Raw genomic sequence first — 15,904 nt, 5'->3', positions numbered from 1 at the left:
CTGAGGTAATAAATCAAGAGAGAAGTAGAGTCATTTTCTCATAGACTGCTATACAACCAGAGGAGTCGCCCCCTGGTGGACACTAGAGAGAATGCAGCTTTAACACTTGAAGCATCGGCTTCCCTTGTCAGAACCGGAGGTTGCCGCCTGCTCACCAAACAGACAAAGTTGTGTTTCGGGTTTCTGAGATGAAGGAAGAATTTCTAAAAAAGAATACACAAACATGGAGACAGCTTTCATCCCGATCTCATGTTGAACATCTCTTCATAAAAAAACCTGTGTGTAAAATGAATTAATGAGATATCCTGTCTCTGTCATCATTGTGTCTTGAAGTTCTCCATCTGTCTCCATCAGTCCAGTGTCCAGGGACGAGCAGCCCAGCGCTCATGAGTTTTCCCCGCTGACAGAGGGGACGGAGGGCTGCACCCTGGAGCACCTGATGGACCTGGAGGCCCACGGCCGAGGACAGCAACAGGTCGGCGAGACGCCCGCTTACCCCAAACTGCAGGCCGGCAGCGGGGTCGGCGACCTCAACAAGAACCTGCTGATTGAAGCGTACAGCGCCGCCTCTGAATCCTCTCAGCTCATCCACAGCATCGGGTCGAGCAAACTGGACGTCCAGTAGCCAGGTAGAGACCCGCCGCCTCTTATCAACCAGCTGTTTGAAGCTCTTCCAGCACCGGGTTGTTGATCTCAGTGTCCGCAGTAATTCATAAAAGTTGCATTGAACTAAAGTTTTAAATAATATTATCAGATAGAAGATTGTGCATGAAGTCACATTTCGCTGAGTCGGACATAAATACACGTCTGTGACGGGTTTTAGTGAGTCATAAATACATGACAGATTAAAAACACAAACAGGTTTGAGCGGGTTTATATTCTCTCTCTCTCTCTCAGGAGCCGGCCGGTTTCTGTCGAAACAGGACGAACAGACCAAGAGGCCGAGCGCTTCTCTCTGCAGCAGCAGCAACAATCAACATCTCCACGAGGAACGAACGCCGAACAACTGATCTCACATCTGTATCACCAAAACCTCGCGTAACAGTTAAGCTTCTGGGCACATTTTGAGGCGGTGCAAATGGGCAGTTTAGACTCTCACAAACACAGAAATCATGCAAATAATGTGAAGTGTATGTAATGACGTGGTGTATGTGACAGAGAAGGAAGCTGTTGCATGTTGTCAAACCACTGTAAACACTTATACAACTTATGAGGATTAAAGTTCAGCGTCACATTAAATCTGCACGCATCAGTCTGGGGAATAATACTAAATTCCTTTAGTGTTAATGATCAGCCATCAACCAAACTTATTATTTATATAAGTTATATATATATATTTAATACACTTTACAGTACCTCCCTACATTATGGTCTGGTGTCATTCTGCTGAGGAACAGTCAATATTATTAGTTTTTCCGATATAATTTAGTTTTTGGGCTATAAATTGTTTAATTATGTGCATCAATAGAACTCAATAGAAAACATATTTTTTTGCATTACAAAATTCCCAGACTTCAGGCATCCATCTGCTCCTCGTCTCATCTGTTGGTGTTGCCCAGCTGCACTGCCACAAAATATAACTCAACGGTATCGCCCGCTTTAACCTCTCTCATGCCTGCTTTTTGTAGAACTCTGTAAATAGACCTGACGGGCGGAGGAGTCGGCCTCTGTAGCAGTTTATCTGGAGGGGAGGCAGTAAAAGAAAAAAAACAGACACTGTTGTGTGAATCCCGTGTAGCGTCTCCAGTGAGGAACTATAGCTGACTGTTAATGGTCGTAGTCGTGTACTTGAACAGTGTGTGGGAGTCTCTCCCTCTGTGTGTCTGATGGTTCCTGTGTGTTTATTTAAACTCTGATCGGCTCTGCTCCTACGTAACGACAAACCCCTCAGTCTGCTGTGAAGAAACTCACCATCAACGACTATACTATAACCCAGAAACACTTCGCCTGTCGCTTTGGCTTCAGTTTCTTCCTGCTGCTCGTCCTTCGATCGATGGACGATCCACAGCGAGGACGAGATGAACACGTCCTGTGTTTCCGCCTGCAGGTGGAGGTACATGTTGACACAGTGTGTTGTGTATTTGTCTGGCACTGACTGTCACCACGCTACAGCTGCAGTTTAATAGTGTGCACTCACAGAAGTCCTGTGTTTCACTGCTCTGAAGACGCTTGTACCCCTCCCCCCCCCACAGCTTAAATATACCTCACCATTCAGAACAGAGTCTGGTGTTAAACAGCCGTCTCCACCTTTCTCATCACCTCTGAGGCCTTAAACCTCTGTAGCCCCGTCCTCCGTGTGTCACCCAGCATGTGACACTTTAGCTGTTTTAAAAGCCTCTTTTCCACTAAAAAAGACCCTGAAACAAGAACTACGCCCCCCCCCCCTTTAAGGAAAGTCTGTGTTTGATTCACAGCTGCACCTGTTCAGGTAGATCAGGTCAGATGACCAGCTGGGGGCCATAAAGGCTCCAGGTGTACCGTGTGGAGGATCAGGGCCAATAGCCAGGCCAGACACTACATTATGGTCTGGTACCAGGTATTCTGGTGCAGAACATTTAATTCCTTTAGTGTCTGTGACCAGCCACCAACCAAACTCTACACATTTCTTTTTTAATGTAATTTATTCAGTTTTTTGGGATAATAAATTGTCAACAGGATGCGTGAGTCAGCCTTTAAAAATCCCAACAGTCCGACTGTTCAGTGACATCATATGGTCCGGTGTCATGTACGCCATCCTGGTGACGACTATTAACATTCCTTTAGTGCTTTTAAACTTTCATCTATGTGATTGTTCTGCCTCAGAGCAGTCCAAAAACATTTGAATCAGCCTTAAAGTACAACGCGGAGTATATTTAAACTCTTCTTCATGCCGTTATAAATCAACCTTCCACAGGGACGGGTGCAAAGGGAAGTTCTTGTTGTGGAAAAGCGGCTCTGCTGCCGCTCCGAGGTGCCACGTTGAGGGGAAATGCAACGTGTTTTCTCGTCACTGCTGCAACCTTCAGCTCATTGTGTCACGTTCCTTCTCTCGCTGTGTCAGCTCGCTGTTCCTCCAGATTCTGCTGAAGCTCATCGGTCTCCAGGTTCCCCCTTGTACATGAAGTAAAAGATAATAATAAAGGACACAATATTATTTAACTCTGTGACACTGCAGCTTGGTGGAATATATCATAGTAGATGTGGTGCATGGATAACTGCTGAAAAAGAACAATAAACTTCATCAAGCCATTCGTGTCGGTGAGCTGGATGAATAATAAATAATCGTATAAAAATGGCGAACGGACACTTTGGAGTGAGGACATGAAGGGAGACGGTAAAGATTCAAAACTGTATGAGATGTTTGATCTTTGACATTCGTAACGAGGGACGTATGAAATGTAGTGTAGAGCTTAACGCAGCCACTTTTATTTATCATTATATCTCACTGTGTGTCGACTTTATGCTGCACTGAAATTAAAACTGATCTGCAAAAGTTGAACCATTGTTTGTTTTTTTACTTGAGATTCCTGCACAGATGTATTGATCTGAAGATATTAGAACGTTTATTTTATTTACATACTATTAGGAACTGAATATTCAGCTGTCAAAATAAAAATGGTTAATAATTATTGAGGGAGGAAACATGTATGCGTTTGCCACGATGTTATTTGCTCCGGGGTTATCATATGTGTTTATTCATCTATCTGTAGAATAGATGCGTTTACAACGATATTCTTATTATACGTCCGCTCTGTTATCTTTATAATGTTACATTTATACTCTTTTGTATCAAACTCAGTTCATGCCCCTGCAGTCATATAGTCACAGACATAGGATTACTCACATGATTCATGTATTTCAGGAAACAGGATGTCCTTTGTGTATAGGCGCCGGGACCAGACTGTCCGGCGCATCTTGGGTCACTATGACCTTTGGATGGCTGTCATGGTGAAGCCAGAAGTTTGGCAGGAGCATAAATTAAGAAGAAGGAGGGGGGGACTGAGACAAAGCCGGGGAAAGATTTAAAGCTAAAATCCAAGCAGCACATAGGCCCGTACATAGTAGATGCATAGATACTGGACACTGGACTGCATTCCTGTTGAGAGTTATTATGACGAGGAACAAGGACCAGTAGGATCCTCTGACAGGTGTCCCTCATGAGATTGATTAATTAGTGAACCAACTGTACATCTCACCGGCCCAGCTGTCCCACACGCCCCGGGGACCGGGATCCGAAAAACCGTTATGAATCCCTACTGTATTCATGATGAACGAAATGACTGTTGAGAGGAACATTGAGAGCTGATGAGTAAGAGGGGGGGGGGCATCATGAATGGGGGGTGGCGAAGTTATAAAGTAAGTTACAATTCTTTGTTCTAGTCAGGTGAGTCCGGACAACTCGGTTTGCTTGTATTCTGTGTAATGCACGAGTCAGATAGCAACTAAGTATTAAACCAGCTTTTGGATATTGAGGTTAAATCGACTTCACAGTCCAAGCCACCGATCATCGACAGAGGAAACACAGCAGTCTGCGAGCCATCAGGGGGGCTTTGTCTTCTCTCACCGGCTGAACGCGCATGAGCTCATCCTGAAGGTCAGTAAAGCAGAGGAACCTTTCCTGAATGTTCTGCACCGCTGGTTGCAGTCTGTGAGCAGGAGGGCTCGCCTGTCCCGGGACGTGCTAACAGAACCGTAAGACAGGAACATTACACATGCCTCCCAAGCCTAGGGAGAGAATGGCAACACCATCAAAGCCAACACCAGCACATACTTTCCTACTAATTCACCGTCCAGTCTCACGTTCTGCATTAGCACATCTAACAAACCTTGAGACTCAACTAATGACCTTTACTAAAGGTAAATTAACTTTTATATGTTCTAGCTCAAAACACCTATTTTGTATATGTTATTGTTTACGGGATTCCGTAGCCGCTCGGCGTGCTTTACATAATTGAGTAATTATAAATGTTTGGGAACACATCGCTGTTTCAGCCAGGAAAAACTAAAACAGAATTATGACATAAATCAACCATTTTACTCACTATTTCAAGACTATGGGCTTAAATTGATAATGTTTCCTTCCATCATTTACATCCTTTTTCTGGTAGAATCTTACACATAGGATGTGTTATCTGAACACAAGAGCAGTTTGAATAATAATGTTGGCAAATAACCACACGTTTGTATATTTATGCAAATAATCATAAAAGACTGAGAAATGGGGGTTCATTCTTAGCCAATGACAGGGCAGCAAGTTACCTTTTCAGAGTAATGTGAGTACAGTATTTTGTAATTGATACTGAACAGTTATAACAGAAGAAACTCTCTAAATATATTACTATTAATTCATATTTACACATTTTTCCATTTAATAGCGTGATGTGGGTTTTTTTAAGCTGAAATGTGGATTTTCACACCTAATAGTCTTATTCTGAAAAGACCGTGGCGGAAGTGCCGGACCCGTACAGTTTCTCGGCAGTTTGAGGATCGACTACAGCCATTTTCTTGCAGACTTTAATGGGAAAAACACAGCACATTTAGCTTTAACTTTGGGGTTAAATCTGGCAATAAATAGGCTTTTTATTCCGAAAGTACAAACGGTTATATCGTGTGTTATTGCCGTGTTTGTCATCGCTTTAGCTAACGTTAGCCGCGGTAGCCTGGCGCGCGACGAGGACGAAGGTAAGACAACTGATTACGTAATGTTAGCTGCTAGCTAGCTTTAGCGTTAGCAAGCTAAACGTTAGCTTGATGTCCATCTAAACGCAATAGAGCTTGTGGCTAAAGTTAGCTTGTGTGCGTCTGCAAAGTTAGCTGCTAACGGCTAAGTTTGTCAACAAATAAAGAACAATAACTTTAATAGTTTACATTTTAAGTTAGGTTAACATCCATAATTAAGCTTTGGTTGTATTATTATTGCGACCAGAATTAACCCACTCAATCTGCACCCAGCGTAATATTATTTTGTGCAATTAACTGTAAATGTGGATCAGAAAGACAAGCTGTCATGCTCTCAATTGGCAGGTTAAACTAAAAACTCTCCTTTCCTTAAAGGTTGACAAATGTCAAGACCACGGTCCAGATCACCACGTTACAGGTAATTGCATCGACATTATTTCATTTTTATATACGAGTTAAAACGTATTAATCTCTACCTATGTGTACATAAATGAATGACTTGATTTATGTCTTACTGAGGTTGTGATATGACTTTTTTTCAATGTTTACTCTTTTAGGAGGTTCCCGTGGGATGAACCAGACTTTGATCCTCACAAAGTCGTTGCAGAACTCGACGGGAATCCGTCGCAGAGGAGCCACCGCTCCCGAGAAGATCCTGAAGAGCACTGGAACTACGTCAGGGAAGACATGCACCCTGAAGCCCCGAGGAGAACCTCTCCTTTCCCAGACGACCGTCACTTTGGGCATCAACGCCATCCGAACCAGGAGGAGTTTTACCGCCAGAGGCCGTCGCCACGTCATAGTGTGACGAGCTTTGATGAAGACCGGAGGCTTTCCCCACTGCATGATGATGGAGGAGGAGGAGGAGGAGGTGGAGGTGGAGGAAGACGCAGAGGAGGGTTTAGAGAGCTCTTCCAGAGATATGAAAACAGGGAGAGGTTCCTTCAGTCGCCTCTGAGGTTGGCGAGGGAAAAATTGCCGCTGACGCCGAGGCCTCACCCGGACCACCAACAGAGAGAGCCGGGGATCAGCTCGAGGAGAGAGGAGCAGGGCCGAGGTCGAGGGAGGTTCAGGGACCTCAGTCCCAGTGGGAGGTCGGAGGACCAAAGAGGGGGAGCAGGTAGGGAAAGAGGAAGGAAGCCTGCACAGGGTCCTTACAGAGACAGACGAAGAGAGGACTCCCATCAGGAGAGGAACCCCACCTTTAAAAGGCAAAGGAGAGAAATGGATGACGCCACTCACCTTGGGTAAATTTTAAGCGAAATGCTTTGCAGCACTGTCGAAAAGGAAACGAAGAATGCAGAAGATTCTCATCTTTCTAATTTTCCCATAGCGAAAAATTCCTCATTGCTTGTCATCACACCTTTTTTCTAACTAGTCGTCTGCATGGCTTAAACTCTTCCTGCTTTCAACTTCTTCTGATTCTTTAGAGAACATCTGCATATCTTCTGTTGAAAACACCGCATTGTCGATAAATACCTAAATCAGATATTTGATGTAGACTTGTTGTGTCCAAAGCTAATGTCAAGTGAACATTTAAAACCAGATGTGAAGTTGAATAATGAGCATGAATAATTGTTGAACCATGTCACCTCCTCTTATGCTGTCACAGGTACAGGAATGAGGAGGACTTTGGGGTGGACTCACCCAGAGATAGGTTTGGAGGAGACACTCGGCACTCTGGACCGCTCGTCGTTGAACACGATCACGGCATCGCCGACAGCAAGGAGCCGCCACGGTGGGAACAATTTGACGATCGCAGAGATCTCGACCCCGACTTTGATCGTCAGAGGAGTCCCCGTCAGGTGAGCTCGTCTCAGGAGCGTTTCAGGACGCCGGACAGCAGGTTGGATGATCGGGAAGATGCAAGAGGACGCCAAGATAACTGGAGGGACCCCAACTATCATGAAACTAGGAGGAACCCCGCGCCGCAAGAGAGACCGAACCCCGTGAGATACGGTAATCGAGAGGGTCCCGTGAACCACCGGGGGAACGGTGGGTCTCAGCCAGCGAGAGGGCAGTTCAGCCGTGGTCAGGGTGGAAGAACCGGACCGCCCAGGACTCAACCACGCGTTCAGCCGTCCTCACAAGGATACCAAGATTTTCCTCACGAAGAGCAAAGACCGGGGTACCGACCCTTCAGGGGAGACGTTAACGAGGACCCCGTCGACACGGAGCCCGACTGGCCAGAGGAAGAGCGGCACCTGCAGAGGAACATCCTGGACCCTAAAATGCCCCGTCAGAGGCAGCGAGGGTGGAGCGATCAGAAACCCAACAACATGGCCGTCGTAACGGAGGAAACGCTAACCATCAAAGTCGACATGAGCCGACCCGTAAACAATAACAGGTAGAGTGTTAAACAAAAAAATCTAATTCTGAAGGGTGAGAGGGGAAAGTTCACACTTCTTTGTAAGTTCACTGAAAGCTGCTGACGGAAGAAGAAGGAAATCACAGGACGCAACGTTCATCTTCATTGAGCTGCATTGTGTTTGTACCTTTGCTGTAAAGGTGATCCCTCGTGGTACAAACTTTTTATTGGCTGCTTTTGCGTCAGGATGCCTTGCAGAAGTTTTCTCCAAAGGAGAAGTCGCCCTCACAGGAAACCTGGTGTTTTTACAGCAGGCGGAGACGCTTTACTGCTGTCGATGTCGAAGCCTCCGGAAGAAATCAAACCCCGGTTGAAGTAAACATCACTGAAGAGATGTCGGATGTCTTTGGGAACGTGACCGTGTTACATACGAGGTGGCATCACCTGCAAATCCTTTTATGATTCCACATTAACACAAGGATATAAGAGGCATTCACTCGCATCTTTATGCTGATGAACTGATGAGACGCACAAAGCAACAGACAGAAGAGCACCTCCAACAGCAGAAGACTGGATTTTAAAGCTGAATGATGGCTGACAGAAAAGCATCGTAACGTCTGCGTTCTCCTCAACGGTGCTCTGTGTTTTGGCATTTTTAATCCAAATCTCAGCGAGCTGGAAGGCAGACGGAGAAGACGACATACGAGAGGTTGACCGGTCAGGATTCAGCCCCACGCCGACCACAGAAGAAGCAAGACTCTAACATCGCGCTGGTGTGCGTGAGGAGGAGTTCGCTGCAGAAACGAACCAGTTCCTGCATCTAGAAGATCGTATTGAGAAGACCTGAACCAGGCTTTGGTTCTCTGTCACTCGTGAAGAGACTCACCCGGCACAAAGAGAAGGATGTCTGAAGGCATGTTGCTGTCTGTCATCACTCAAGTGAAGTCCAGAGTTGTTGGACTGAACATGGAAGGAGGACATCATTAACCTCCTGATTGACGCGACACGTGTGGCCTCAGGTTGAGCGGATTTGCACAGTTGGCGTTTATGATGATTCTCTGAATCATTTCTTCAGCTGCATTTTGGTCAAACTGTTGACAGAAGTCAAAGATTTGAATATGTGGAAGGATTAAGAAACATCCCTCAGCACACCAGAGGAAGGAATTGTTAAAGGAAGAAAAGCCCTGCGATGAAGGGGGGGGGGGGTTTTACTCAGGATATGTGACGGGAAGATGAGAGCGTCTTTGAGCTTTACGGGAGCTGCTGCTCCACATGTTTGGAACTAAAGAGAAGCTGCAGACAGCGAGAGGACGTGAAGACCAACAACACCAGCTATGGTCAGAAACATGTTCTGCCAGGTTCTCCCACCCTGTAGATGAGCTGGGAGTGTTTGTGGCTTTAAGAAGAGCAACCGCCTTCATTGTCCAGATAGAGAAACATGTTTATTAAACTTGTCTCTGGAGGATTCACAGTGTGAGTGCTGGGATGCATCCAAGTTCAGACGAACATGAACAGCTGAGGAGACTTCAGGAACTCGGAGGAACCAAAGGAAGACAAGAAATCACTTGCAGCAAGAAAAGGAACGGAACATCAGCTCCTCGTCAGAGTGGCTGATGAAGAAGACGAGCTTTGCCATCAACAACATCACTGACTTCAGGATTCATTCTCATTGTGTGAAGAAGAAGTTGAAGCTGTGAACGTGAACATTAACGCTGTTAAATAGGAGAAACTGAAACATCATCAACGCTGTTGCAAATTTACAGCCACGAACATCGTCGTGATGATGAACGGATTGCAGCCTCATCGCTGTGCCATCGAAAGGAGAAATCAAAGCCATGAGATTAAATATCAGTGCTGGTTAAAGCCTTGAAACAAAAACAGCATCAATGCTGAAGAACTGGAGCGGCCCCGGAGCTGTAACGACAAACGAAATCGAAGAACGATGCGGATGAAGGAGAAACCGCAGCATCAGCAGAAATCAAAGCCATAAACATTATCAACAAATCTGGAAAAGAAGAAGAAGAAACACAAACGTCAGTGCTGTTGAGAAGAGAAAAGGAAGCTGGAACGAGGGAGGAATGAAAATGTCTTCAGTTAAAAGCAGAAATGGACCAGAAGAGTCTCCACAAGTAAACGGAGGATCAATCAAACCGAGAGGCAGAGATCACCGATCAACATCAGACAAGATGGCCGAAGAAAAGGTCGTACGAGATGATGAACTGAGACCAATGAGTCCGACACATTAACGGATCAAACTAGAGAAGAAGTGTGAACTTTCACCCGACGTTTATCTCACCTGTCTGAAAGAGAGGAGCCATCTTTTTATTTCTCCTCCGGCTTCCACTCGAAGCTTTTTGCCCGATTGATACTGAACGTGTGCAACACGGCTCAAGTTTATCTAGTTAGGACATTTCAGAACAAAGTGGCTGTAGAGTGTTGAACAACACCTCCGGGATGAGCAACGTGTTTATTTCCTTTTAAGTTTCTAGATTTATAAACTCAGTCGTGTTCATGTAGCTTTAGTTATTTTAGACATTATCAGTTGTGGATCTCTGTGAAAGGTAAGTTCATCAGGTAAGGTAAAGACGTTTATTTGTCTTTATTTACCCAGATGTGATGTGAAGTATTATGGCTAAAGTATAGAACATTAATATTCTGTCTGTCAGGACTTTAAGCTACTTGTCTTCTGGCCGCAGTAATCGGAGCCACAGACACTTTTCGAAGAAGTAAATGAGTTGCAGAGAGAGTTAGCCAGTCCTTTAAACCTGTAACATGACTTTAAAACGCTGCAGCGTCTTCCTCCTGTTGAACCTAAACATGAGCTAACGTCCTGTGTTGATGTGAACCAGTGTGAGCTGTGCTGGTTTCATTCCTCCTCCTCCTCCTCCTCCTCCCCTGCAGCTCGCTGTGTTACTCCTCAGACCGGCAGCTCTCTCTAGACCTGGTCAACGTGGGCCGCCAGCGTCTGGACTTCCTGCCCATGCTGGAGCACTCCGGGACGTACCGGGAGTCCGCCGCGCACACCGGGGCCTTCGCCCAGGAAATCATCATGCTGGTGCACCACGTCAAAGGTCAGCTGCCAGTGTGTCTGTGGTTCTTCAGTCATTCGTTTTGGTCTTTAAGTTGTCATTTTAAAACCAACATGAGAGGAAAGATCTGAGGTTCTATGTGAGCGTGATGATCTGTGAAGAGAGACTCCAGTTACTCTGATGTGAAACTACAACTCCTGATATTGAAGTGTTTCCTGTTTGTGTCTGCAGAGCAGTATTTCAGAGACGACGGGGTCTCTCTCAGCGAGCGATTCTCAACTCCACAAACCGGCGGCTACTCTGAGGACGAGTCTGAGGAGCTGACGCTGGACGAGAGGTTCAGCTCCAACCGGTACGTCTCTGTTCTCTGTTTCTCTTCAACTCTGAACAAAAGTAAAGAACAATATCAACGACAACTCTAGCTTAGATAAAGACTCTGTGAATCTGCCTTTTGAAAACCTTTAAGTTTTTATTTAGTCATCTTTGTACCTTTAACTACTGTGTCAAGTTAGTAGTTTCTAAATGTTTAAACCTCTTGTTTTAAGTTGTGTAAATACTTTGTTCTTCTGCAGAGGCTTCAGTTTAAATATAAACTCGCTGCTCGATGACGATGACGACGAGCCTCTGTTCTCCAGACTGGGAGTCTTGCAGGTAAAGAAAGAGCTCCATCTTTAATACTCTGCATCCTACAATCACCAGACCGTTGATGATACTTTGATGAATTAAGAATAAATGTACGTTCTTGATGCGTGTTGACAGCCGGTTCGAGGCCCAGGAGACCTGAGGCACGACCTGGAGAGGAGGAGACAGGAGAGGCTGGAGGGGGTTAAAGTCACCATATCAGGGAGCAGCATGTCACAGCGCCCCCCGGGGCCCAGCAGGTGACATTACGCTCACTGTCGTCAGTTATCAGGCCTAACGTTGCGCTAATAGAGCGCTGCAGGGAGGAGTCCAGCAGGAAGTTAGCGTCTTTAGCACAAAATATCAATTAATCACTTTATTTTGTCCCCAAACTGTTGATTGTTTACGCTGCAGTGAAGCAGAAACGCTCACAAACAAAAGTAGAAGTAAAACAGACCCGTAGAGCGTTTCATCTAAATGTAATGTGTACTTTGTGCTGATGTCTCCGTCAGTGAGCCGGGGTTCGAGTACAGCGACCAGGACGAGATGTCTCAGACGGAGGACGAAGGCTTCTCCAGCTGGTCAGAGGAGCAGAGCCGGAGACGAGAAGGACTCGCGGTGAGCCTTTAGAGAGAGTCACGTGATCCGTCTGATGGGGATCACGTGACTCTAACCTTTCTGTCTCCGTCTTCAGGGACCAAGGAGAGGAGCTCCCTACGCCGCCCAACGCAGGAACACTCGGCCCGTCAACCCGATCAGACCGATGAGGCGGCCGAACAACCACAACAACCCCGAAGGTAACGAGACTCTGAGAACTAACGCAGGTATGGAAGCCCGTTCCCACCAATCCGCTCATTATTATGACTTTCTGTCTCATCATTTAAACTTCTCATGGGGATATGTTCATCATGAAGTCTAACTTTTTATCTTTTCAGCGGTAATGTGCCTCCATACTTGGAGATTAAATATCTATAATCAACAGAAAGGCACCAGTTACTGTTATTTGAGGACTATAATACATTTTATAACGTTGCTTTCATGGAATATTTAAATTCATTGTATGTTTACAATAAAACAACAATAAAGTTGAATCTGAATCTAATCTAAAACAGTTTACATTTTTCCAAAACTGCTCAAAGTTTAACTGAACTGATGTTTTATCTTCATGTCTGTTTAAGTTTAAGTTTGTTACTTAAATCAAGAGATCGGATCGATGAGTGCGACACCGTCGATCGGTCGGCACATCTTAATATGTTTATTATTTTTAAACGGGTCAAATTAATTTAAACAATAAAGATTTACTTGGAATTAGGTTCCAGAATAATCACACAGATAAATAAATAAAATATAATAATTAAAATAAATTAAAATAAAATATATAAAATAAATGAATACATTAAATTTAATACAATAAAATGAATACAAATATAACAAATAATCTTGTTTTTCATTTATCTACAACACACACTATGGTGTGTCTCAGTCCCAGCCGACATGCAGCAGCTGCTCAGTGACTCTTGTGATGAGCTCTGTCTGCTCCGGTTGTATAACATCCTTCTTTCCTCCGTTCAGCTTCATGTTCATGTCGGTTAAACTCTTCCACGCTCCTCTTGACTGTTGACTTCACACGTGACTCTTTAAAGGAGAGTTCCCCCGTCGCTCAGCTTCTAATCATACCTGAGCTCCAAATCCCGTCTTCTCTCTTTCTCCGTTCACACCGGCTCAAATCCTCTTCTGTTGTTTCTGCCCGACGACCGTGACCCTCTGACCTCCTCTCCCTCTCTCTCCGTCTCTCTCTCTCTCTCTACCATTCGTAGGTCCTAACTGGTGATCGGACACTGGGACGGTATCCCCGATCGGCTGCTGCTGGTTTTCTCATTTTAAAACAAGCAGCCAATTAAAAAGAGATTTGTCTTCGTCTCGAGGCCGAGTTCTGTCGCCGTCGTATCAAACTGTGAAGAAGAGGAAGAGCAGCACCTGTTCTGACGTCCATCTTTGTTTATTTCTGTCTTTCTCACATCGATGTCTCTATCTTCTCATTTCACACTTTGTCTCTATAGATGTTTGGTCTTTATTGTTTTTTAATCAGTCGTTTATCAGGATAAATGTTGGTTTGAAACATCCACAGATTCATCAGCGGAGATGAAGTTGATAAAATACAAATTAAAATGATTGTTCATTCATTTAGTCCTGCAGTCAGGTGACCAACACATCCAGTGACGGTTTATCTGCTTATTGAAGTTCTGTTGTCTTTATTTTTGTTGTCGTATGACTTCTGTTGGTGACACACGACAGCGTTGCTGAATAAATAAAACATTTTGTCATTTTGATTTTGTCTTGAGTCTCAATGAGTCCTATTTGTTGGTTAGTGACCGGGTCATTTTAAACATAATTATAGATTATCCAGCAATGAAACTGTTAAATGTGTTTTTTCTCCAGAGAAACGTTTTTAAAGCTTTAAAGCACAAGATATGAGCGTGAGACGTCACTTTTGATATCACACTTGCAAAATTAGTGTAAAAATACATCATGTTTTTCTCAAATGAACATTTATTTCAAACCGCGGGTGAAAATACATCATAAAAAAAGACAACAGTTCAGGTTTCAAACATTTTTTCTTGAGTTCTACATGTTTGTTCTGGCTGCTCAGTCGTTAACAGTTACAACATTTACTGACTCTCGAGTCCCTAAAACACTTTCCAACAGATGAACATTTTTGAAGTAAAAACCTGCTGGTTATTCGTCCCCAAATAAACAAACTACAAACACTCGAAGGCACACGGAGGTAAGAAGCTGTGTTCATATTCATCTCTGTAACTTCACTGAGACGGATCAATAACAGGAAATTGAATGCTTTCACATTTTTTTTGTTGGACGATCGCCGACATCACAAATGTCTTGAAGAATCCAGAGCGAGAGCTGATTATTAAAAACATTTTCACATTGTGTCATTTTAAAGTAAACTAACAGTTTCAACCTCACAGGGTCTTAATCAAGGTGGAATAGTTCATACGTTTTATTATTTTTAAAGAAATTAAAGATAATAAAGTTGTTTTTTCAATAAAACAAAATTACTTCTCTAATACAAATCCAACTTTTGAGATAAAGCTCTTTGTTTTAACACGCGTTTGTAGGAGACCTGATCCCTGAGGTCTCTCCGGCTGCAGCAGAGAGACGGTGACGAGCACCAGAGGGTTCAGTTCTTTTCCAACAGCTCCAGTCGGGTTCATCCTCCGGTCCGGGAGGCTGCAGCTCCTCCTGTGTCCGGGCCCCTGCAGGAGACCCTGTAGCACCCAGAGAGGACTCTGGGGTTCCGGGTGAGTTCAGATGTGTTTCCATGAGAGGAAGAGGAAGAGGAAGAGGAAGAAGAGAGACTGGTCGGGGAGTCAGAGGTGGGAGTTGCAGGGCAGAGGTCGAAACGCCACCTCCATGTTCTCCTCCATGATGATGTCATAACGGCACATTAGAGGCCTGACAGAGAAGAAGAAGAACAATTAGTTCTGAGATGTCTAAAACAGAATAAAATCTAATTTAAGGAACAGGTCTGGGTTCAGCACCGACCTCTCGGGACGCTCCAGCGGAGTGAAGCGTATCCGCAGCAGTCTGATTTTGTACCGCGGGCCGATCACGTTGCCGGTGTTGATGCGCATGGAGATCTTCTGGACCTGCTGCAGGTCCTCATCGAACTGGGCCAGCAGCCTGGTGGAGGTGTACTGCTCGAACCGGAGGCGCTTACTGGGAGAAACAAAGAGGAGGAGGACATCTTTTAGTTTTATTTATTGTCTGTGTGACGTGTGAACTCGCGTGGATTTAAGCTGACGGACTCACTGGTCTATTCGGACCTCGGTGAAGTTTCTGCCGTTGTGCAGCCGGATGTAGACGACCCCCCAGCGGAGGTACTGGTTCCAGGTCACCATGTCCACTCTGTAGTTCAGCTCTGCCACACACACACACACACACACACACACACACCTTCATTGTAGGTAGAAGCAGAAATCTAAGAGGAAAATACTCAAATAAAGTACCTCACATGTGTACTTAAGTACAGTACTTGAGGTCACATGTACTCTCTTCTACTACAGTACTATAGTACAGTACTATACTGTAGTACTACAGTATGATGTGTGTTTGACTCACTCCTGTAGGGCAGCGTTGCTGTGGTGCTGAAGAAGACTTTGGTTTGTCCCAGTCGCAGAAGAGTCTCCCTCCACTGACTCTCATCATAACCTGCAGGTGACACACACACACACACACACACACACACACACACACACACACACACACACAC

The 15,904-nt window shown here is 44.8% G+C and overlaps 2 protein-coding genes and 2 long non-coding RNA genes across 7 annotated transcripts in view; 3 read left to right on the top strand and 1 right to left on the bottom strand.

Moving 5' to 3' along the window:
* The first annotated feature begins 117 nt into the window (after positions 1 to 117).
* On the top strand, positions 118 to 3,475 carry LOC116401157 (uncharacterized). The gene is made up of 2 exons (XR_004213974.1): positions 118 to 629; positions 898 to 3,475. It is a non-coding gene; the product is annotated as an uncharacterized LOC116401157 (long non-coding RNA).
* Positions 3,476 to 5,429: 1,954 nt separating this feature from the next.
* On the top strand, positions 5,430 to 13,946 carry LOC116401153 (BCLAF1 and THRAP3 family member 3). 3 transcript variants are annotated; one of them, XM_031879421.1, is made up of 11 exons: positions 5,430 to 5,661; positions 6,034 to 6,076; positions 6,216 to 6,905; positions 7,271 to 8,005; positions 10,868 to 11,037; positions 11,227 to 11,347; positions 11,568 to 11,646; positions 11,755 to 11,876; positions 12,129 to 12,234; positions 12,311 to 12,413; positions 13,434 to 13,946. In XM_031879421.1, exons 2-11 carry the CDS (start codon positions 6,042 to 6,044, stop codon positions 13,445 to 13,447), a joined length of 2,175 nt encoding a protein of 724 aa, XP_031735281.1. In that variant the 5' UTR covers positions 5,430 to 5,661; positions 6,034 to 6,041; the 3' UTR covers positions 13,448 to 13,946. The 3 variants fall into 3 exon arrangements, with proteins under 3 accessions (XP_031735281.1, XP_031735279.1, XP_031735282.1); XM_031879419.1 differs by having other exon boundaries at positions 12,311 to 12,440; XM_031879422.1 differs by lacking the exon at positions 6,034 to 6,076 and having other exon boundaries at positions 12,311 to 12,440.
* A 1,030-nt stretch (positions 13,947 to 14,976) lies between these two features.
* Positions 14,977 to 15,904, bottom strand: part of lipib (lipase, member Ib) — a 5,508-nt gene continuing 4,580 nt past the window's right edge. Inside the window, exons 7-10 of the mRNA XM_031879426.1 lie at positions 15,754 to 15,843; positions 15,445 to 15,553; positions 15,178 to 15,351; positions 14,977 to 15,087 (exon numbers count right to left, since the gene is read on the bottom strand). Coding sequence (XP_031735286.1) covers positions 15,003 to 15,087; positions 15,178 to 15,351; positions 15,445 to 15,553; positions 15,754 to 15,843 — 458 coding nt within the window. The 3' untranslated portion in view covers positions 14,977 to 15,002. The remainder of the gene's footprint in view (positions 15,088 to 15,177; positions 15,352 to 15,444; positions 15,554 to 15,753; positions 15,844 to 15,904) is intronic.
* The window catches only part of LOC116401156 (uncharacterized), a 3,954-nt gene continuing 3,026 nt past the window's right edge, over positions 14,977 to 15,904 (top strand). For both annotated transcript variants that reach the window (XR_004213973.1, XR_004213972.1), the window contains exons 1-2: positions 14,977 to 15,512; positions 15,762 to 15,849. This is a non-coding gene — a long non-coding RNA (uncharacterized LOC116401156). The remainder of the gene's footprint in view (positions 15,513 to 15,761; positions 15,850 to 15,904) is intronic.

The sequence above is a fragment of the Anarrhichthys ocellatus genome, unplaced genomic scaffold, assembly GCF_004355925.1.
Source record: "Anarrhichthys ocellatus isolate YVR2014 unplaced genomic scaffold, GSC_Weel_1.0 scaffold261, whole genome shotgun sequence".
In the NCBI taxonomy this organism is placed as follows: Eukaryota; Metazoa; Chordata; class Actinopteri; order Perciformes; family Anarhichadidae; genus Anarrhichthys; species Anarrhichthys ocellatus.
This window is presented reverse-complemented; position numbering and strand designations above follow the sequence as displayed.

Excerpts from the sequence above, each read along its gene's own strand:
- LOC116401153 (XM_031879419.1), top strand. The coding sequence starts at position 6,042 with ATGTCAAGACCACGGTCCAGATCACCACGTTACAG. Across the intron at positions 6,906-7,270 it reads GATGACGCCACTCACCTTGG|GTACAGGAATGAGGAGGACT; the intron begins GTAAATTTTAAG and ends ATGCTGTCACAG. Across the intron at positions 12,235-12,310 it reads GGAGACGAGAAGGACTCGCG|GGACCAAGGAGAGGAGCTCC; the intron begins GTGAGCCTTTAG and ends CTCCGTCTTCAG.